We start from the raw sequence: 24,327 nt of genomic DNA, 5'->3' as shown, positions 1-24,327 counted from the left end.
TAAACCAGAATGTTGCACTCCCACACAAAATCTCCTGACGAAGAAATAGGGAGTTTGGGAAGAAAAGAGCAGGAGGAGGTCGTCTCTGAGAGGGGAGGTTGTTGAGTTATTATCTCTGTGACCACCAAAGAGAACAAACCTTTTCTTCTTGAATTATTACAATTTAGTAGCAAAAAGCGCACGAGGTGATCCAAGTATTATCAAAATGCAAAACAAACAAGACAAGCACACGATAGGATAAAATGTCAGACTGTATTAAATATACAGCAACGTTATACATTCAAAGCACATCACCTTGGTAGCCACCGAACATAAGATTGCAACTCAGCTAACACGGCACAAATAAGTTACCCTCACAAAATGTCACTGTAGAAATGCGCACGTGTCAAACTTGATGTGAGAAAGAGCCTTCTTAGGAGCCATAGCAGCTAAAAACATCGCCAGTCCTATTTTTATGCTTTTTAGATTGCACTGCTTTCTTAGCTTGGTGCTGCTTTACTGTTTGTCTGGAGGTTATGCGTTATTATAACCTACGCTGTGACAAATAATCATGCTGCGGTTTAAGTAGGGTGATGTTCATCACAGAAGAAGGTATAAAATGTCGACCCGACTAATTTGTGATGAAATAAATATGTATGGAAAGAAAATACTGTACTACAATTATGTACATCAACACAGTCACACATTTACATTTGGAGCTCATTGTTTTGTACCCAGTGTGTATGATTAAATGATAAAATAGTTAATAGGCTCTTGTGCAACCCTGTCTCCGAATAAGGCTCCATAAAAGTAACCCTGTCATGGTGTCTCAATGCAAAAAAAAAAAAAAGCAGCCTTTTTTTTTTGGTCTGTAATAAGCCAGTCATGCAAACAAATCAAGACAGTGGAACCTCCAAAGTGGAAGACAAGGTGTTTTAAACACATTTCCTCATTGGAAAAAATGGAAAGGAAATAACCTGACCCGGCTTCCCGCTTTCATACGGCGGGAGAATACTTCCTCCTCGTCTCATCTCATCAGCAAATCGCCAGTCACGGTTTGATGGACCTTCCATGAGTATTGACTCTGGAGAGTTGAGAGAATAAATCGGATTTGTCAAAAAGTACCACGTTTAATCGGGTGAGTTGGTCCAGCCAAGACGGCTTTAACGAGGTTTGCGCTTCGCTTGCGAATATGGCTACAAGCAGTAGCTGTCATGGCGCCTCCACAAATACATTCTGGAAGCTATTTACAAGCGGTGAATTCCAAATTGTGCTGCTTTTGGAGGTTCCATTGTCATTTTTGAAATGATAGTTCCACATGGAGGGTTGCTTCAAAATATCACTTCTTCACATAAATAATCGGTTACATATGAATTTTATCCAGCGTAATATCCTGAGTTAGGTCTCAGGTAAAACATGCACCCACTAACCTGAGCGCAAAACTGTGGGTACTCCAGTTATTATACAGTATTGTATCGGCTGCATTAATAATCACAATGTTTTTCCCGTCAGTTTTTAGTGTATGCATTTTGACAGGTGAATTCCCTTTGAACATAAAATTTTGTCATATGTGGTGTACTGTGGATATTAAGTCTACACATCCCTATTCAAATGGCAGTTTTTTTTGTTGAATCATAAAAAATTAAATAAAAGCACCATTAATTTGGCATACAATGTCACAACTCAATTGAAAAACATGCATATTTTTTTAGAGTGGGAGTAAAAATAAACAAGTAATGTAACATTACGTAACAAAAACCTGGCATTTTGAATTGAGGTTTGTAGACTTTTTATATCCACTATATATGGTATGTTTGGCATGTATTTAGTTTGTCTTTTGTTTAAAAGTGCTGCTTCATTAAACACAACATAAATAGCACAAAAGAGATGCTTCTGCACATAACGAGAAATCATTTTCCATCTAGAAGACTGACTTTGTTTGACGGTGTGTGTTTGGATGTGTTATTTCCCCTTCTTCATTTATAGCGGAGGCATTTTTGACGGAAAAACTCCGTATTAGCTGCGTCTCTTGAGGTGAGAGGTGGAAGAGGAAGCGGGAGGAAGGGCGAGGGTTTCTCAGGGTCACGAGGTGAAGTAGGAGTTTTGCATGGAGTAGAGGCGGTCGATGGGATTCCCCACTCGCGCAGCCAGAAGGCCGCCCTCGCCGGCTGCGAGGAGGCAGTCGCCGAGGTGACCCAGACTGCCGTCACTGTCCAGGTCGTGGAACACCGTCTCGGATTCTATAAAGAGGAATGTACACAGCAAAATGGCAGGTGTTAGATTAACACTGAGGGTGGTAAATCTAACACTAGAAATGTGTTTATGTGTCCACACCAATGAGTGTAAATCTTTCCAAAGTATTACTTCTTTCACACTTAACCAGTGTTACGCCAACTCTACAAAGGTAAACACTGAGTACTATTGAAAGTACTCTATACTAGTGTCAGTGTTAAACATTTAATTCCGCCAAACTACACTTAACTCTGGTAAATGGTACTTTATTTATATAAGCGTTTTTCCTCCTTACAAGGCCCTCAAAACACTTCACATTTTGACTACCGGTACTGATGATACGGCATCAGGAGTAACTGGGGGTTCAGTATCTTGCTCAAGGATACTTAGTCACAGTCACTTAGACATAGTCACACTGACCTGGGATCAAACCCACTTTCTCAGGGTTGCGAGACGACCACTCTTCCACTGAGCTACGTCACTCCAACAACAACAACTGGATGTATCGCTTTTGAAATGTCGCCAGCGCGCTGGAAGATTGGAAAGTTTCTCCTTCACCGGAACGGGTGTGTGGTCAATCAATTTAACACTCAATGTAGTGCTATTCAGGTAACACCCAACATCCACCCCAGCACTCGAGGAAATTTACTCTGAAAGTGTAACTTTTTTATCCTAACAGTGTTAAAAAAAACACTGCTTACTGTATATTAGATCGAACACTAGAATTTTAACACTGACCGATTTGCTGTGTACGCCCCCCAAACTTTATTCAATTATTTTAATTCACAATCAAACATCAAAGTGTACACTCACTCGCTTTGTAAATAATATGAAAGACATCGCTTTCCCCTTTATGATGTCACCTTTGAACATGTGTGGGAAAAATGTTTTTGAAAAGTATATCATACTATAATGCTTAGCTCTCGAAAAAAAAAAATAAAATGATATCATGATACAATAGAGATCCTGACGTTGACGTCACGCGTTCCAAAATGGCCGTGAGCGCAGCCATTTTGGCATGAAAGGAAACGCATCTGCCACTTTGAGTACACAACAATTCCCACACTTGAACAATGATTGACAGCTGTTGTGGACCAGCTGCCACAACAAGAATAGGAAAAAAACGGATCGAGCATGCTCCAGGCTACCAAAAGAGGAACCAATGCTAGCCATTGTTGCACTTAGTATGTGGTGGCTAAATCAGCAGATGCTAACTGTTACCACACGCAAAATGTGGGGGGAATAATCAGTTTCGTTCATTTTTGCTGCTACGGTTTAATAGATATTACACAGTTGAATTTAATAACTGACCAACACCATAAAGAAGACTTTTTACGGTATAAATGACGGCGGCTGCGGTCTGCGGCCGATTTAGCAGCTGCTAAGTTGCTAATGTACATAAATAACACTGCCAAGACTTGCGTGAAACTGCCCATTTTGAGCACACATAAAGGGGAAATAAATCCGGATTGTACAAATTTGTAAAGCCTTTGTATGATCAGATTTGAAAGGCAACAGGGGGTAATTCCATGCTAGCAGCGCCGCCAAGTTGAAAAAAACCCTCTCCTGACACGTCATCAGCAATCCAACATGTCCACCTCGCGCATGTATATCATGTCTTTTTCATTAAAATGACTGTCAATGCTCTTGGGTGTAAAGTTGACAGATAAACGCTAGTTTTGCCCTCCACTAATTGTAGCCCATCAACGCTGCGCCAATAGTTTCCTGCTGCAGGTGGGCATGTTCAGAGAGACTCACGTGACGTCAGGCTCTCTATGGAAAGCACTAGCACTATTAGCTTTAATTAGATTTTTGGGTCTGCGATCCGATTCAGAATCGATTCTTCGATTAAGAATGATTTTTGCTTCAAAATGATTTGATTGAAAATGATTTTTGCTTCAATCTATAGATGTGCAAGGAATTGTAATGATCTACTCCAGTCTGACTCGCTAATGCTAATTAGTACGCTACTCGCGGCACTTTTATCACTCAAAAGAACGGCTCCACGCTGAAAAAAACAACAACTTTTATTGGAATAACTTGATCGTGACTTTTTCCTTCTACTCTCTAATGTGGCTACAACTTAACAGTGTATTAGACCGCGGGGAACCACACTGCCCCTCAGTGGCCAAACCAGGTACAACATAAATAGCGCTCCAAATAAAGGCATACACAGACAAAGGCAAGACAGTATAAAATAATTTAAATAAAATCGATTTTGGGACATTTAAAATCGATTCTGAATCGTACTAAATGAGAATCGATTTTTTGGCACACCCCTAGTAGTTGTAGTAGTGGTGATAGTAGTAGTAGTAGTAGTAGTTGAAGAAGCAGTGGAAGCTGAGTGGTAATATTCGTAGCACATGATGCAGCAGTGGTTGTAGTCGGTAGTGTTACAGCTGCCTTTTGGGTGTGATGGAGTGAATGACACTTCTTCACACAGTCTCAGTGGCCTAATGGATAAGGCACTGGCCTCCTAAGCCAGAGATTGTGGGTTTGAGTCCCACCTGAGGTGTGTTTGTGAAATGTATGAATTGATATAATGTGGTAGTTTATAATCTGCAAGTTTGCCTTATTTGTGACAAAACTTTAGTTGCTGCTTACCGTACGGGTGAAGCTGCTCGTTGGTCAGTTGAGGCGGAGTGAGCCCGTGTCGGAAGGGTTCCCCCCCGTAGATGTTGGGGTCCAGAGTGAGCAGCTGCTGTCGAGGCAGAGAGGGGTATCCCAGCATGCCATCCATGCCCTGACCACTCGAGCCGTCTGTGTGAAGATGGCAATACAAAACTGCTGGGTTAAAAGTAACCCAATTTGGATGGGATTTAGGGACTAAGTCAATGCTGGGTTATTTATACCCATTGGCTTGAGGACTAGATCGCTGCCATATTTAGAATACAACTTCACCCATCATCTATTGCAGGTTTTACATTCTTAAAACCGCAGTGTTAAACGTTACCAAAATTGCATGAAATAGCTAACCCGGCGCTGGGTTCAAAACAAGGGACCAATGAAATTGCTGGGTTATTTATACCCAGATTGGGTTGTTGATTTGACCCAGCACGTTGGGTCAATATTTTGATCCAACAAATGGTGAAATCTAGCCATACATATGAGTTTAAGTTACCAAGAAATGGATTACCAGGTTATCAATATAGCTGCGTGGTTAAAAGTAATACCAACGTTGTTGCCAACATTTTCTCTGTTAAAACGCATTAACAGACGTTTTAAGAACATTTAAGAATAAAGACATAAGAGTAGTTTCCTAAAATAATTTAAAGAAAAAATGATTTTAAAATAAATTCATTCATTTTCCGAACCACTTATTTGAATCTATAAATCTATTCCATTGATCAAAGTTTTTATTCAAGTTTTTATTATTTTTATTTCACTTGGTGCTGACTTCGCTTCTGTTGGCAGCTTATTCCATTTGTGTGCAGCATAACAGCTATATGCAGTTTCACCATGTTTACTTTGAACTCTGGGCTCCACTAATTGACCCAAGTCTGCAGATCTCATAGCCCTACTGGGTTTATATTCATTCAGCATTTTTTTAACTTTAGTACACTCCAAAACTCTAAATCCACAGCAACCCAGTGATAGGGTTAGGAAAACAACTCAGCTTGTTTTAGTGTGGCCAAACCTAAAATGGGACAAAAGTCGAACTTGTTTGACTTTCCCCAAAGTTTTGGAAGCAATGAATAAAATTGTCCAAGATGTGTATCAAAACCTTTGCTCATTCCTTACCCTCGCTGTCATCATTGCTTTGGCGTCCCCCTCGACTCGGGCCCCTCCTGGCCCCTCCCAGCTGTTCCTGTTCCTGCTGCTGCTGCTGCTGCTGTTGCTGCTGTCTCCGGGCAATCTTCTTCATCTGACACAAAAACACTCAAGATAAATCCTCTGTTTTGCATATGATTTTGCAGACTAAATGTGTTACCTTGGCCCTCTGGTTTTGAAACCACACTTGCACAACACGCACTGTGAGGCCCGTCTCAGCAGCCAGCGTCTCTCTCACCTGGAGGTTAGATTTGGTTTGTTATACTCAATAGCATTGTTATTTTGTCTGTCTATACAAGTTAATAAAATATTTGTGTTCAAGCATCCGTTGCTTTAAGTGTTGTGAGCACCGCAGCATTGATGCTAGTTTCGTTAGCCTGTCTATGGCGTTTTTCATTCTTTGTTAGCATTAAGCTAGTAGACTTTTGTAAGTTAATTCCTTTTGTTTTACGTTTAACCCCTGGGCGTTATTTTGACCATTTTTTGGCTTTTTGTTGGTTCTGACCAAGCCATTTCAAAATAAAATACCGCCCAGGGGTTAAGTAAGCTTTAACTGGGAATGCAAATAAAATCTTGCCGTGAATTTAGCTGCCACCATCTAGCGCTCATAACACATTTTTGTTCAAGACAAAAAAAAAAAGAACTCAATAAAATCGGCCGAGCAATAGCTCAGATCTCCTCGGATCACTTGTAAATCGAGGTACCAGTGTGGTTGGAAAATGTTCAGCGCATCCTCTCACCTTGCGGCAAGGTTTGGCCGACACCTCGAAGGACGCTTTGAACGCACGCCGCTGCTGCGTGGTCAAGATGGTGCGCGGCCGCTTGGAGCGCTTGTGCTCCTTGCCCTCATCACCGCCTTTACACCCGCCTGAGCCCCCGCCACCATCCTCGTCCTCGCTTTTCACTGAGCAAAAATGATTAAAACGGTCAAAAACGGCCTGTGTATGATCAAATACATTACTACTATACAGACAAAAGTATTGGGACGCGTGGCATTGACAGTTATACTGTAGTACATGTGCATTGTGCAAACGAATGCATGGCCAGATTGCTTTGGAATCCCGCTAAATTTCGCACCCGATTCCGTGGGCGTGGGACTGATGGCGGCGAGCATCTCCCTCTCCTTCTCGTAGTCCATGCGGCACAGCAGCTGGCCTTCCTTCAGCACAAACTCGTCGCCCCGCTGCAGCCGGCGTTCGCACTCGCAGCAGCTGAAGCAGCCCAGGTGGTACACCTGGCCCAGCACGCGCATGATCAGCTCCGAGCGGCCAATCACCTGCAAGCAAGCGCTGCACTTCCTCACAAACAGCCTGCAAACACACAGAGGGGGGTGCACATGGTGAGGGATGCCTACATATTGGATGTAAAGTAGAGCATCATGAGGGTCAAGGAGCTGAAAGGAGGTGAGGTAATTAAAGATGGAGGCGTAGACAAGGAGCCCCCCAACACATTTATCCTCACATTCAATGATTCCTGAGATTAGCGTCGTCTCTTAATTAAAGGCCGTATAAACATTACCCAATGCACAGAGCAGCAAGGTGAACATCTGCTATGCAAGGAATTACTGTACTGTTGAATGAGTGTCTGTTTCAGATGTTGTGCTTTACTTACAGCCTTTGGATTGTAGATGGCAGTAGTGAGCCTGGAATTGAACTGCTTATGGTGAGATAAAATGATCTGTCACTCTCCCTCCATCCATCCAACCACCATTTTTCTTGGTTACGGATTTTTTTTCCTTTTATTATTTTTAATTAAATTAAATTATTTATTTTTCTTCATCCATCAGTCCATATTCTGTGGTGTTTTACCAGTTTGAGACACACTTCTGAAATAACATATTTGCCCAAATGTTGTTTAATAATTATGTTACCATATGTTATTATTAAAAAATAATGATGTTAATTTATGTGAAGACAGTGATCATATTAATGAGTTCTAGCAATAATCACAAAACTGATAAATATCATTGTGCAACACTTTAATTCTATTAATCACTTGCAGTGTTTACATTTTTAAATGTTCTCTTCAACAGCATTCCTAGAAAATCCCAACAAATTATGCCAAGTACCTCCTAAAAAACAAACAAAATGAGCACTCCCAAGTACCACCGTCATGACCAACATTGAAATAATTATCCTGGTAGGTCTAAGTCTTCATGAAAATAATATTATTGCAATCCACTGTAACATTATGGATATGTCAAACAACAAATATTACACTAAAAAGTTAAATACGACTGGAATGACCTGTGACCATTTCGCGTACTGTTAGAATGAGACCGAGTGCCGCCAAAAGAACTTTTTGACAATCACTGCCCTCAGACTAGCGACAAGCTAACTAACCTAGACCGGTCGCCCACTAATCTCTGACCACATGTAGACAAACAACCATTCCCACTTAAATGAATTGAGACTCAAACACTGAACTTCAGAGCTGTCAGGCAGACGTGCTAACCACTATCACCATCGTGCTCACACAATAATTCAATATTATAGAGAGCCATATGCCTGATTTTTCCAATTGCTCTCCTGCTTTTATCCTTCCACCTCTCCTCACCCTTTCATTTCCAGCCTCACCATCACTTCACACACTCGTTCCCATTCACCAGCACCTAATTCCCTGCCATATAATTCCTCTCAAATCCCTGTTCTCGCTCTTGCTTTCCTGCAACCTCGCCATCCCTCCATCCCCTCACACACACACACCCCCACCTTAGTATTTTCTGCCAGCATTCCCAGTTTGCCCTCCTAGCCCGCCTCCCCCAGTTCACTGAAACTAATAAAGACGGGATTAATTAGATTGTTGTTTAAACAGGGCGATGGCCAGACAGACGCTGTAAACTCATAACCAGGGATTGAGGATAGCATGGGGTTAATCTCTCGCTACTCACTTATGCACACTGAGCCACGCACAAACACACCACTTGAGTATCAATACTTATTCTGATGCGGGCCGCCAACCGCTGCCACTCCTGCAACCAGGAATCAAGGATTTTTGGTTTTAGCAGGATAACAGTGGCGGAGATCTAGTTTGAGCCAAAAAGCAGGAACTAGATACAAACCGGGATAAGGCGGAAGGGAGTACTGGCACGAGGGTGTGCAAGGGGGAGGAAGGCACAGACAAAAAGTGTTGTTGCTCCCTGACTGAGTGCGAAGAAGGTGTTGCTGCACAAATCTGGAGCCAGGTCTGCACATTAGAGCTCCTAATCTGTCATTCCGTCCCAAACGCAGCTGCCATGGCTAATCTCTTCCATTCCATCTGCCAAAAAGCATCTCCAAATTCCCCCAAATGACTGTGTTTTCAAATCAATGGCAAATAGCAAAGGTGGCCAAAGTACTCACATCTAGTTCCTAAAAGGGGAGTTTACAATTTGAATACAAAGAAAAATCACTTCTTCTTTTTTTCAAAGCTGTCAGTGTGGTCTGACAGTAGTACATCAGTAAAGTGGTCTGTGAAAAAAAAAAAACTCAGCCCTCCCTGTCCACATTTTGTACCTCTAATTTGATTTGTACGAATCCACCGCGCCCAAGGAAAAACTACCAATCAGAGGCAAACTGACAAGATGTCAATCACTCTCATGCACACTTACAGTGGGCTTCAGGAGCTTTGCCCCAAAAAACTATAGCTACGAAAGTTAAAAAGATGAAATTTGACAGATTCCAAACAACACAAGAGTAGTCAAAGGCTCCCTTTCAAATGTGGAGAGGCCACAGGAAGCTGAGAAAATTCAGAAGAAACACAAAATTATCAATATTTTTATTTTAAATTGATTGAACTTTCGCAAATAATTAAAGGGGAAGTCGACCCCCCCATCCCACCACCAATTTTTTGGGACAATAATATGTTCTATGCAGCCCAACTAGTCTAAACATGACATTCTGATTAATATTACATTTGTGGAATATGAATTATGAAGCAAAATCCAGCCATTTTAATCCATCTCAGGGGGCGGCCATTTTGCCACTTGTTGTCGACTGAAGATGACATCAATGTTGCTCAGGTCTCAGGTAAAAAACAATCACAGCACAGCTTCAGAAAAGAGGTGAGCTGTGATTGGTCGTTGCCTGAGCCCTGAGCAACATTGACGTCATCTTCAGTCGACAACAACTGGCAAAATGGCCGCCCCCTGAGATGGATACAAACGGATGGATTTTGCTTCATAGCTCATATTGCACAAATGTATTATTAATCAGAATGTCATACTTCGACTAGTGAGGTCACATATAACCTATTATCAAGAAATGTTTAAGGTTGAGGGTGGAGTTTTCTTTCTTTTGGTATTTTTGTAGAATTTTCACTGTTAGAACTGGGATTAATGGGTGTTTGCGTCCGTGACAGTTTCCCAGTTCTACCAGTGAAAAGTCTACAAAAATACCAAAAGAAAGAAAACTCCATCCGCATGACATCGGAAGATAAACTTTAAGATTCCCCCGCTTCCTTGCAGATGATGTGATGTGGGCAATTTCAAACCACCTATTGCTTAATGACTCGGAATTCTGAACATTAGTGTTTACATCCTAAATGTATGTTTATGAAATAGTGACTTTTATCCCTGTAGCACTAGTGAAGCGCCAATGACAGGAGAGTTCTTTTTTTGTCTGATTCTGATGTTGATCTGTAAACATCATAGGTAAGGTGTAGAAAATACAGATTTCCAGTAAAAGTAAAAGTAGTTAGAAAAATACTCAAGGTAGAGATGCCTGAAAAATTAGTAACTGAGTATTTGTGCTTTGCTATTTCACACTACTGCTCTCTGGTTGATATGTCTTTAATAACACATGCGACACTTCCTTTCACCCGAGGGAACAAAACGCTCCAAAATGACGACGATTGCTCGACATGAGATTGACCGTGTTAAATCCTCACATTCCCTAAATAGGGGCGCATGCAGCGTGGTGGGAATATGCTCAGCATGGCAAACGGAGGCAACTCGGGGCAACTGCCACAGAGGGGGGGTCTGTAAGTAGATCAGTCTAATCCCCTCCTAATAGAAGTATCATTCACACTGGCCCTGACAGGGGTGCAACTAGCGGCTAAAGAGCAACCACATGCGGGGCCATCGTGGGATTTTAAACAGCATACCTGAATGCATTGCACTGTTCTCGTGGGAATAGGAAATCCTACATAAACTGTCCAATGCCACTGAGCACATAGAGTTGACGATTTGACAGGGAAGAAGTCCCAAAAAACGCCTGAGCTCCGACCTCCATCATGCATATGGCATTGGGCAATCATTACAGGAGAAATTCACATAACTTTGTGCAGTTTGTGTGGGTGTGGGACCACATCCCACTCACTTGTGACCATGAACCGAAAATGAAGGGAAAAAAATTATGTATGATTGCTACTTCTGATTCTACAAGTATCTACAAGGCGTTGAATGAAAGAAGCAAGGGTATATGACGCAGAAATGATCAAGAAGAATGTAGTTAACAGTAACGGATGAGAAAAGCACTTGAAGGAGGCCTGGAAATGACCTTTCTTTGTTAAGTCGCGCCTGTGATAGTGAGCGTGTTGTACAAGCAGCGTGTCAAACAAGGTGAACATGAAAGACGGAGGAGAACAGTCAACGTTACGAGCGCTTCAAAAAGTTGCGGGCTTGCTGATCATGCGGAGGGGGTTAGAGGCCATGAATAATTACACGTATAAAAAAAAAATGCTTCAGTGGAGGAAGTAAGTATTTGATCCCACGCTGATTTTGAAAGTTTTCATTCTAAGAAATAAATGAACAGTCTCAGATTTTTATGGAAGCTTCATTTTAACTGTGATAGAAAGAATATCAGGAAGATTTAAAAAAATACATGAAATAAAAAATAAAAAAGGGAAATAAGTGTAACCAAGCCCACTACAGTGGGGATTAATCTGGCAACAATGAACAAGAATAGGTAGTGGCAACAACAATTTATTAAAACTAATTACCACAGATTCTACCAGCCAAAGTGCATCAGTGCTTTAGTTAAGATACTACTTTTAGCTAAAATACCACTAAACAATGTAATGAGAGCTTAGATCCGTAGGCCGACAAAAATGAGAGTTTGGCTAAAAAGCAGCGACAGACTTAAATGTTGCAGCAAACACACAACCAGACGCAGGACGTTTCAGTGGAGCAACTTTCCCCTCACAGACCACTCTGCGCTTGTGTCCAAATTCACAAGGCTGGGTCCTCCAAAGGCCGAATTTGTCGGCTGTATGACGTCACTCCCGGCGCGATTCGACAGCACGGATTTATGACTGATTTACAAAGACAAAGCAAGCCTTGTCCGTATTTAATGACTTAAAAAGTTTACTGTCCGATTAGACCTTTTTTTTCTCCCTTTTTTTTCAGTGTTTTCTTTTTCTTGTGTCTTGTTTGACAGCACCGTTTATGTTTGAATTGGATATTGAAGTGTGAAGAAAAAAGAATGGCGTGCACCGGTGTTTCACGTTAACTTAATTAGTCGGCAGGCAGAGTGGGACGGTTAAGACGGGGCTGATGCGTTTAGGGACAGTTGGGAAAAACTAACGCCCTATCTAACCACCTGCTTACATCAGTATTTCTGAGACTCTTCATTTTTTTTTTTGTATAAAAACGTTCAAAATCAGCAGGGGATCAAGTACTTATTTCCTCCACTTTGTATGTAGTGATAAACTGGTCCTTGCAACCCCTTTTTCATGGCAAATCCTCTGAATATTTGTCAAACTTTGACGGCATGACCCAAATAGGACAGCATAGGCAAAAAAGTGATAATTTCACGTCACCTACCTTTTTAGGATACATGCTAACATCAAGTCAGTCGAGACAAAGCTTAGACAAAACATGTGTTTGGCTAACTGTAATTGGGTTTAGTTTTGAGGTAAACTACAACTGGTATGTTCAAAAACTGCCTACAGAAAGTACTTGTTAACTGTTTTTATCTGCCAAACTTTACGCAGCACTCGGGGAGTAAACAATAGTATAGCATGTCGTACGACAGGCTTGTATTGGCTAACGATTTTAACGTGTCCAAGTATAGATTTAGGCCAGGGGTGGTCAAGTTCGGTTCTTCAGAGCCATCATCCAGCCTGTTTTCCATGTCTCCCTCCTTCAGCGCAGCTGAATCTAATAATCAGCTCATCAGCAAGCTTTGCAGAATCCTGATAACAATCAGGTGTGTTAGTGGAGAGAAACATGGAAAAAAGGTTGGATAGTGGCTCTCGAGGACCGAACTTGGCTATCGATAGCCTAATTTAGGCTATCGATAGTGGTATACATACATTTTCACTGGTACAGATGTGCAAAAAACAAAAAACACACCTTTTTTTTTTTTAGCCCTCCAAAAAGGTGATTCATTTGTCACTAAAAAATAAATAAATTCCAAGAGGGCCTTCGCATTACCTGGTACATGGCTGTATTTCACACAATACAATCACAATAACACAATCCAAAGAAAGGTCTTGAGTGCAACAATATCTGGCCTGTAACCATGCAATCATTTCATAAATATGTATATGTCTCAGAGTTATCTTTCAGAATTATGATATATATCTCAAGATATATGCTTGTAGTATGGCTGCCGTACTAGAATTGGCCATCATTTGAGAAATCCCAGAAAATGACAACCGATATGCAACTGTTGTACTTTTAAGTTACTTTGGTATCCATTTTCTTGTGCGCGTGTCTGAGTGTGTGTGTTTGTGTGTGTGAGCGCACGTTGAGCGGATATTGCGCTGTGAAGCAAAATGGCTGAGAGCCAAGGTTCAGTAATCACATCATCTCCGTTTATTAAATCTCCCTGCACTGCTTCTGTGTTATTAAAATCTCCCAGCATTCCCCACGATACTTGCTACCCCTGCCACCTCTCACTCACACACACACACACACACACACACACACACGCACACACGCACACACACACACACACACACACACACACACACAAGTTTGCCTCTGTGTATTATGAGGACATTTTTTCCGCGCGCACACACACACACACACACACACACACACACACACACACACACACACACACACACACACACACACACACACACACACACACACACACACACACACACAGAAAACACTATATGCACAGTCACATAAGCAGCAATGCTCAGTTTGTGGAAAAGCAGATAAGGTGCTGAGGCCCAAACATCCATAAAACAAGGCCAGATGCTGTTGTTTGGGCACCGTGGCGTACGCTGATAAACTAACATGGTAAACAGTCCTCTTGCTTGAATGAAAGTTTCCGAAATGAGTTAAAAAAATAAACAAATGCAATCTTTACTGCCCTGATAACGCAAACTTACATCTCTCAAGCCATCTCTTTATATACAACACTAAGTCCATCCCAGAAATATTGTAGAGCATTACAAAATATATATATATATATAAATTATTATTATTTTTTTTCTAAATTTTTTTCCATGGTTAAATATATATTTTTTTAATTTATTATATTTTCTTCTGCAAAGGTTCTACGTAAGTGTTTTACTGTGTTATATTTACAATGTTAATACGTTTAGCTAGCAAAATAACGTGATAATATGCAGAGTTGAAAAAATGTAAGAGAACGGCAAAATTATGGTTTTGTCTGTTTTTCCATGTAAAAGTAGAGCGAAACCTCAGAGTTTGAACGTTTCGGAACTCGTACAATTCGGACTTCAACCAAAAAAATCAGAGTAAAAAATGCCTTGGAGTTTGAACTCATTTTCGGAGTTTGAACACCCAAGCAAAGCAAGCTAAGCAGAACGTACTTTGAAAAAGGGTAGCCGAATGAAGCAGAGCAATGCCGAAAGCTCACGTTGCGGTAGTTGAGACGATGCACTGCTCATTTCCAGTCAGATCGTGAATACTCCCGGAGGTGCTCCATACTCGCGAGTGCATTTTGATTTTTTCACGACAATTTTCTTTGCCATGGACCCAAAGAAAGACAACAGTGCCAGTGGCAGCAAAGAAAAACATACAGTACTACGAACCACAGTGGAATTAGGAAGGAGATTAACACGCAGTTGTTACTACTGTGACTACTTCTGTAAATACTGGCATGAGGAGCCCCCTTAGCTGTTCAACAACGTGCCTGACGTTAAACAACGCACGCAAGGACCGCTTAGTAGGCTAACAATATGCCCAATGTAAAATACACAAACTCAGCACTAAACTAAAGCTAGCATTAACATAGCATTTATCATCCACTGATGCCATCACACCACAATAAAAATAGGTAAGGTATTTTTTTTTATTGTTTGAATACTGTACAGGGTGTAAATGTCAAAAACATAAACAGCAATTAAAATAGGAATTTTCTGTTTTTGGAGCTTGGGAACGGATTAATTGCATTTACATTATTTCCTTTAAAAAACGTTTCAGAGGTTGAACAATTCCGACTTTGAACACTTTGCAGGAACGAATTATGTTCAAACTCAGAGGTACCACTGTATGTTTGAATAAAATGACCATTTTCATTTTATTCCATAAACTACCAATAACTCCCTTACTCCAAAATATTGTATTAATTTGCAGAACATGGGAAATAGTCAATCTACCAAAAGAAGTGTCCAATATTTAATTGATCTTTATTTTTCCATCAGTCCATCAGTCCACCTCCCCCTCCCCCCCACAGCCGTTATGAAGTCACTTGAAGGCACCACTGCATATGTTCAATGTTGCACAGAGTTTATATATCAAGCATATTGAAGTAAAAGCGTGACGTTCCAGTGCAAAGCGCTGACAATGAAAACCCAGCTTGTATTGTCATTTCTCTCAGGATTATGTTTGATTTTCACCTGATGCTACCAAAAATTAATGCAATGCGCGAGGACCTAGCTCACATGTGTGTGCGTGTGGCTGTGTGTGCGTGTTAGTTTAGATAAAACAGTTAATCCCCAGGCCACCAGAACGCAATATCCTGTCTGCCCGCTTCTCATTTCCTGTCTGTCTCAGGCGGAGCGGGAAGCAGCGGGGCAAGGGAGTGGGGGTGCTGGGATGGCGGTGACGGGGGACAGCGGGACCCGTTGCCCCAGAAACAGGAGATGCAGCGATTCGGTGGAAAGTGTCTACGCCGTTCCCCCACCTCCTCTATTCTCTCTCACACTCTTCCTCCTCTTCCTCTCTGCTTTTATTATCTCAGATTTAATAAAGGCGAGGCGAGCAGCTTGTTCTGCCATGAAACATTTATTAGCTGTCTGTTATAAAACTGTTGTGTGTGGGGGGTGGGGGGGTGTTGGGGTGAAAGATGATGGGGTCTCATAATATGCAAAAATTGGTGGCAATATCGCAACCTCACAGATGAGGCTGCCCCCACCCCCCCCAAAAAAAACAATCCACCTTGTCTTCTTCACCCTCTCCATCGTGCTCGCTCCATCAAGTGACAATTGGCCTTTCATAATACTGTAAAAACATCACAACAGCATGTCGCTGCCATATTTAGGACTCAACTTCACCTATCATCTACTGCAGGTCTTGCACTCTTAAAACTGCTGGGTTAAAAGTTACCCAAATTGGGTGAAATTGCTAACCCAGCGCTGGGTTCAAAACAAGGGACCAATCAAACGGGGTAATTTATATCCAGATTGGACTGATGAGTTGACCCAGCACGTTGGGGCAAGATTTTGATCTAATATTGGGTACTAACAACCCATGCTAATGAGTTAAAGCACTTAGGTACTTGTGGTTAAAAATCAGACTAGAAGAAGAAGAAAAAGAAGAAGAAGAAGCAATTTTACCCACTGCCCCATCTAGCTGCCAACAACAGTATCCAGAGTTCAGCTCTTCAGCCTACCCGAATCCAATTTTCAACCCAATGTCAAAAATAATGTAGTAACCCAATTTACTCAAAATCTACAGCTACCCAGCGAGTGGGTTACAAAAACAACCCAGCATATTTTTTTACCTTGCCTCTCAGCAGTGCTCACTAAGAAGCATGGTTTTACAAAATTATATTTCATTTGAAGGTGACCCTCATGAGGATAAGTCGTTTAGATAATTGATAGATGGATAGCATTTACTTTGTGTGTGTGTTTTTTTTTTAAATGATTAATCATACAGAAGGCTGCATCAAGACTTAAAGTAAATTTTTGGTGGTGAGAAATGCACAAAAGGTAGGTTTAGTGGTGCAAATGCAATTACATTTATAACAAAAGCCAAACATTGCTATGCATGTAAGAACACTATATTTGTACTGTAATTGAGGGGTTTCATTGCATTCAGGAGAGGCATAAGGGGGAGATGATGCTGTACAATAACTGCCATTTTAGCCTATAAAAGTTGTTTCCTGATGTTTTATTGTTAACCAAATAGAAACAAAATATGTAGATCAAACGAAATACTTGACACTTTATTTACACTATAGATATTTTTCAAACTTTTTTGTGTTCTAATAAAGAAACTAGGAAAAAGAACTTCAGCCGGGCTCACCAACCTTTTGGAAACGGAGTACGACAAAGTGTGAAGGGCTACCAGTACGATACACACTTCTGAAACAACAAATTTGCCTGTAATTACATTTAGTATTAATAATTAATCATATTCATGTATGAGAAGACACCGATCATGTTCATGATTTTAGACTCTTACATATTCAAATGATCACTTGTATAACATTCCTTTGGGAAATCACAATATCCCATCACCAGTTAGATATTTTTAGAGCAGCCACCGGACTACGCATGTGGTCCGTGGGGCACCATTTGGATGACCACTGATCTGCAGTAAACAAAGAATGGTAGTTATACTGTGGCATCACTAAATGTGAAAGTTGTAAATGTATTTGTGATTGTGGCACAGTACACAGTAACTTCTGTAGAGTAAAGATGACTCTATTTAGAAAAAAGACTCATTTTTATAGTAATATTTACACTTGGAAGAGAGTCAGATAAAGAATCAAAAAATAAATAAACATAAGTTACTCAAGGGTTGAGGAACAAATTCACGACCATCAGCTTGGGAGCCGATCTAGTCCCTGAGCTACCCAGCTGCTCCTGTGTATTAATATATCGCTCGTGTCCGCTGGAATCTTCATAACTCCACAACCAAAAATGATATTTTTGGCCTCCTCTTAGATCATAGAAGCAAACAGTAGGAGGGGCATTGCTCAGGTGGTAGTGTGGCAGTCTCCCAAGTTGAAGGTCGTGAGTTCGTTCCTCAACCCTTGTGTGACTTTTATTTAAAATGTTAAATTATTTTACTCTTTTCAAAGTGTACATATTACTCTAAAACTAAATGTATTCTAAATAGCATTTGCTCTACAGAATTTACTGTGTCAACTCAATTCTTTGCGTAACCAAGTTGAAATTCTATCAATCCATCATTTTTAGATAGCAGTTGACCTCACTTGGGTCGTCGGTGTGCTGTAGCCTATCCCAGGTCACTTTGGTCGCCAGCCAAGAAGGCCAGAGCAAGAACTTAGCATTCTGTGCTAGTGTGCTCCCCCATTTTCTTCTGCCCACCATTTAGTGTTTCATTAAATTTAAGTTTAAATGGAGTCCAGTCCTGTTTTAGATTTTAAACTTGTTATTTTAGCCTAATCCAATAGTGGTCAACAACTGATGTAAAGTACTGTCACTAGACACACTGACACGACGTAACTAACTGTGTAGTGTAATTTAGTCTTCAGACAGCAGATATTCACATTTTTGCCCTGAAAAATCATATCGTACATTCACATTGACACCTTAATGATCTTCACTAGTCAGCCCAAGTTTAGCTGACGGTAACGAGAGCTTGTTGACATGCTATCGCGTTAATAGTATTTCCCCACAGTCCGTGTCGAGAATGTCATTGAGACAGCCACAAGAGCTGTTGCTAATTAGAGTAGTTCTCAATCAGACCCCTCCTCTTCTCCCCACGTCCCATTGTACTCCCTGCAGGGAACATCAAAGCATGCAAGTAGTAGACGAGGACAAGGAGGAGGGGGCGGCGACATTAAGAGAAAACAAGAGATAAACTGTTTGGTGTCATGGCTGCGATCAATCTCACTGAAAAGGAAATGAGCTTTAGGTTGGAGAAATATGATTGCAAAGCAGACAGTGACAAATGAGGCGGCAGATAGAAGGAGAGACGTAGCGACTACCGGGAGGCAAGATGGTGGTGGCTTCTATCCGACTACTGCCTGAGAAGATAGACAAAAGAATATTTCTCATATTGAACCCAAACAAACGAGTTCACTTGTTTACTTTTCTACCTTCAAGGTTCTGAAAGCGCAAACATTGTCTCAATCTAAATGCCTGATGGCGTAACGAATTGTTACCATCCATGTGGTGGTATAACGCTGAAGATAGACAAAAAAACAATACCTTCAACAATACATAACACTTATAACTCAAACAATTTGAATTTGAGTTATTTTGTCAGTTTTTGTTAACTATAATAACCTTACAATCCAGCTAACTCAGTGATCACACACATGAGGATTTGCTATTGTAAATATTGAACAGTTTGATCTGTTACGATTGTTGACCCCAAGTATGCAGATTAAGGAGAAAAAAATCATCAATCATCACTTAATGTTTTACCCTGTAGTGCTGTAACACTTAAATAGCCTCTCCAGGGATAAATACATTTGGTGGGGAAAATACTTCAAAGACCTCCTCAATTCCACCGACACGTCTTCCTTTGAGGAAACAGAGTCTGGAGTCTCCAAGGTCGGCTCTCCTATCTTTGGGGACAAAGTCACTGAGGTGGTTGGAAAGCTCAAGGGGTGGATGAGATCCGCCCGGAGTTCCTAAAGGTTCTGATTGTTGTGGGGCAGTCGTGGTTGACACGCCTCTACAACATCGCATGGACATTGGGGACAGTGCCCCTGGATTGGCAGACCGGGGTGGTGGTCACCCTTTTTAAGAAGGGGGACCGGAGGGTGTACTCCAACTATAAAGGGACCACATTCTTCAGCATCCCTGATAAGGTCTATTCAGGGGTGCTGGAGAGGAGGGTCCGTCGGGAAGTCGAATCTCGGATTCAGGAGGAGCAGTGTGGTTTTCGTCCCGGCCGCGGAACAGTGGACCAGCTCTACACCCTCGGCAGGATCCTCAAGTGTGCATGGGAGTTCGCTCAACCAGTCTACATGTGCTTTGCAGACTTGGAGAAGGCGTTTGACCGTGTCCCTCGGGGAGTCCTGTGGGGGGTGCTTCGGGAGTACGGGGTACCGAGCCCCCTGATACGGGCTGTTCGGTCCCTGTACGACCGATGTCAGAGTTTGGTCCGCATTGCCGGCAATAAGTCAAATTTGTTTCCAGTGAGAGTTGAACTCCGTCAAGGCTTCCCTTTGTCACCGATTCTGTACATTGCTTTTATAGACAGAATTTCTAGGCACAGCCGAAGCGTTGAGGGGGTCCGGTTTGGTGGTCTCAGTATTGCATCTCTACTTTTTGCATATGATGTGGTGCTGTTGGCTTCATCAAGCCGTGATCTCCAACTCTCACTGGAACGGTTCGCAGCCCAGTGTGAAGCGGTTGGGATGAAGATCAGCACCTCCAAATCCGAGACCATGGTCCTCAGTTGGAAAAGGGTGGCGTGTCCTCTCCGGGTTGCGGAGGAGATCCTGCCCCAAGTGGAGAAGTTTAAGTATCTTGGAGTCTTGTTCACGAGTGACGGTAAGAGAGAGCGGGAGATCGACAGGCGGGTTGGTGCAGCGTCTGCAGTGATGCGGACTCTGTATCGGTCTGTGGTGATGAAGATTTACCCGTCAATCTATGTCCCTACCCTCACCTATGGTCACGAGCTGTGGGTTGTGACCAAAAGAACAAGATCCCGGATACAAGCGGCTGAAATGAGTTTCCTCCCCAGGGTGTCCGGGCTCTCCATTAGAGATTGGGTGAGAAGCTCGGTCATAAGGGAGGGACTGAGTTTCGAGCCGCTACTCCTCCACGTTGAGAGGAACCAATAGAGGAGGCTCGGGCATTTGGTTCGGATGCCTCCTGGACGCCTCCCTGAAGAGGTGGTCCGGGCATATCCCACCGGCGGGAGGCCCCGGGAATGACCCAGGACACGCTGTAGAGACTATGTCTCTCGGCTGGCCTGGGAACACCTTTGGATCCCGCTGGAGGAGCTGGTTGAAGTGGCTGGGGAGAGGGAAGTTTGGGTTTCCCTCCTAAAGCTGCTGCCTCCACAACCCAACCTCGGATAAGCGGTAGTAAATGGATAGATGGATGGATCTTAGCCTAAGACACTCCGCACCTCCGGATAATCGGTCAGATAATATTTCATTCAATAATTGATTATTTAGACCAATTATCAATATGTCTGAAGACAGCTTGAAGCCCATTCCTGTCCCTCAAGGTACAAAATCTTCTCCTTGTTACTTTGATCGGATTGCCATCATAAATATTGAACAAATGTATAATTTACGATTATTGTCCAGACTGATTAATAATAATAATAATAAATCTGTCTTAGAATACCCCATCCCACAGGATAGCGAATCAGGATAATCATTTGAAGATTCGATCATCTGATTTTTGCTCATTTTGACCAGAATGGGAAAAACTTCACTCTTAACTCACCCCACACCACATGATAATCACTCAGGATAATCTTTCAGCGACATTTGATAATCTGATTTTTGTTGACTTTTGGATTAAAAGCAGGAAACTGCTGAAATTCAGCCTGATTTTCAGTATGCGTGTGCTTCACTTAATTCAAAGCACGGCTCTGCTACTACCTCAAAAGAGAATGAAGTCCTGGGTAGACTTTGCTGCAGCTTTGTGGTCAGAAGAGGCAGATTGGATTACTCTGCCGGTGGGATCTCCCTCTGTGTGAGTTTATAAGGCTAAAATGTAGCGTGAGCGGCCTCCACCCCACACAGAGTGAGCTATTAAACCCGAGCTTTGGTGAATATCAACCCCCGGCGACCTGTTTTTCCACGGGGCCCGGGTTGCCTTTATGGAGCTTACGAGGAGGGCTTGCAGGCTCATTCTGTCCGCGCTCAACATCATTGACCAGGAAACGCTGGCTTTAAACCTCGCAGCTTGGCAGGGAACCGTGCGGCTGACCTACACTGGAGGAAGGTAACGGCTGTCAGGAGGCCTATTTACTTAAGCAGCACTTTTGTTATGATGCTGGGATCACACTATACTGCAAAATAGTCTCATCAGACTCTTTGAGTTTTACAGGGAATAGAGCAAAGGTGAAATTTAGTTAGACTATGTCAGCATAAGCATCCTGAGTCACTTACAGTAATTTTGAAACTCATCTTTGTTTATGCCTGCATGATTGTGTTATACTGCCTCTCGGTGGCCAAGACGTGCGCATCAGAAGGGTCTGCAATGAATTAATCATGATGCACAAGTTGTATAGTTTTTTTAATACAATATTATAGATGGCTATTCCACTCATATCTCAAGGCACCACTGTAGTTTAATCCAAAATTTTCACTAGAGGCTTGTGCCCGCCTCCATCCTCTTAAAAGCCCCAGCATCATTCTAGTTTCAATAAAGTTTTATGAACTTTATCAATGACAAAATAAAAGAGTTTTATATAAAAGTTTGTGGCTGGTTAGCCTGTAAGACTGATGCACTGTGAGTGTTCCCGCTGGGAATATACCATATGTATTATATATAGGTGGAAGGCTCTAGTTAAAGCTTCATTCATGATGCTAAATCCCCTCATTTCCATAATAAATTAAGAAACAGAAGAATAAACACTTCCTGTTATTCCATAGCACAAGGAAAATACTTGTTTTGATTGTCCTTTTGTTGTCATAATACCACAGGATCTGCAAATACTGTGTTTTGCTAGCCTATTAGCACAATTGCCTAAGTCATTTTTTATCTTACCATCACAAGATCAATAAAAACAAAACAAAACAATTTTTCTTTTTTTTGTCTTGTGTTTTTGTTTCTTATTCATCCTGGTAATCTTTTCATTTGTTATCTTCTTTTTTCTTGTTTTCTGAAAACGTTAAAAAATGACTTATAGTTAATTATGCTATTGAGCTAACGATATCTGTTAAAGGGAAACTTGACTCAATGAGTCATTTTCAAGAGTAAGAAGAAAATATTTTGCCTATAATTAATGTGATACCTTTATTATTTTTCATGACAAATTAATACCTTTAAAAAATAATTTTGCCACTTGCTGTTGACTAAAGATGGCATCACCTGTGCTCCGGAAACAGGTAACGACTAATCATGGCTCAGTTTGCTGACCAAACCCAGAAAACAAGTGAGCCGTGATTGGTCGTTATAGGTGATGTCATCTTCAATCGACAGCAAGTGGGGAAAAAATGTGTTTTACAGGTGTTAATTGTACGTGAAAAATAATGAAGTTGTCAAATTAATTCTGCACAAAATATCAACTTTTTACTGCTGACAATGGTTCAGTGAGGCAAGTATCCCTTTAATGCCTGCGCTCTGAAACCAGTTTGGTCAAAAATAACCCAAATTGGTTCAAAAAGGGTTGTTTTGTGGTTTATTCTTTTTGGGTTATAGTAATGTTATGTGTCATAACAAGACATACGAAAAAGCAGAGGTGGCAAATCCAGGACCAGAAAGTAAAAACCCTGCCACAGTTTGCCTTTAGCCTCAGGTGCTAGTTAGCTAGCTCCCTATAGCTATCTCCCAAGGTGCTCGTTTACCTGCTAGCTAGCTAGCACCAGGGACGAAAACCAAACTGTGGCAGGGTTTTTACTTTCTGGACCTGGATTTGCCGCCTCTGTGAAAAAGTCTCATGCTTGAAATTGAACAGGAAGTAACTAAACAAAAGTCAACTACAAACACAGTAATAAACATATTGCTGTATATTTTTAATGGCAGTCTTGTATTATATCGTGAGCTGTGCTTCGATGTGCTTCTGAGGTGTAAACACAACTACATACAAGCATTATAAAACTTTTCCCTATATAATCTCCAGACCTCTATGGCACACACAGATGGGAGGCACTGATGGAGAGCGTTCATGCAAGGGAAACAAGGAGACATTGTTGCTTATCCACTGAAGGTCACAGGCTGCACCGAGTGCCAAGTCTGGCACAGACACAACAAAAAAACAAGGCAGCAATCCATATGGAATGCATACAGGAGGACTTAATCAACCGTGTTGTGAATGAGCCTCCGGCTATTAATCTCGCTTTACGACTACAATCATTACATGAAGGGAACAAATACGCTTTTTCACTCCCAGGAATAAAAAAAAAAAAAAAACAGCGTCATTTTTGATAAGCTACACTTGCACCATTCCCACTCATTCCCCTCAAGATAAACGTCATACAATGGGACTTTCATCAGCAGCCAGTTCCCCTTTTCTCCTCTTTCGCTACGCCTCATCTAGCCCTCGCTCGCTCCTCCAGATGTCAGGTACAGTGGGAGCTGCTGGATGCCGTCTGACACTTTTCAAAACATTGATAGCAGCGATGCACTGCACTGAACACACAGACACGCGCGCACGCTCGCACG

The 24,327-nt window shown here is 41.7% G+C and overlaps 1 protein-coding gene and 1 non-coding gene across 2 annotated transcripts in view; one reads left to right on the top strand and one right to left on the bottom strand.

The window, feature by feature from the left end:
- Nucleotides 1-238: 238 nt before the first annotated feature.
- Nucleotides 239-24,327, bottom strand: part of lmx1al (LIM homeobox transcription factor 1, alpha-like) — a 29,312-nt gene continuing 5,223 nt past the window's right edge. The window contains exons 4-9 of the mRNA XM_077559169.1: nucleotides 7,060-7,292; nucleotides 6,723-6,886; nucleotides 6,143-6,220; nucleotides 5,953-6,076; nucleotides 4,816-4,971; nucleotides 239-2,219 (exon numbers count right to left, since the gene is read on the bottom strand). Coding sequence (XP_077415295.1) covers nucleotides 2,062-2,219; nucleotides 4,816-4,971; nucleotides 5,953-6,076; nucleotides 6,143-6,220; nucleotides 6,723-6,886; nucleotides 7,060-7,292 — 913 coding nt within the window. The 3' untranslated portion in view covers nucleotides 239-2,061. The remainder of the gene's footprint in view (nucleotides 2,220-4,815; nucleotides 4,972-5,952; nucleotides 6,077-6,142; nucleotides 6,221-6,722; nucleotides 6,887-7,059; nucleotides 7,293-24,327) is intronic.
- On the top strand, nucleotides 4,654-4,726 carry trnar-ccu (transfer RNA arginine (anticodon CCU)). Its single transcript has one exon. It is a non-coding gene; the product is annotated as a tRNA-Arg (tRNA).

This window comes from Vanacampus margaritifer, chromosome 2 (assembly GCF_051991255.1).
Source record: "Vanacampus margaritifer isolate UIUO_Vmar chromosome 2, RoL_Vmar_1.0, whole genome shotgun sequence".
Classification (NCBI taxonomy): domain Eukaryota; kingdom Metazoa; phylum Chordata; class Actinopteri; order Syngnathiformes; family Syngnathidae; genus Vanacampus; species Vanacampus margaritifer.
This window is presented reverse-complemented; position numbering and strand designations above follow the sequence as displayed.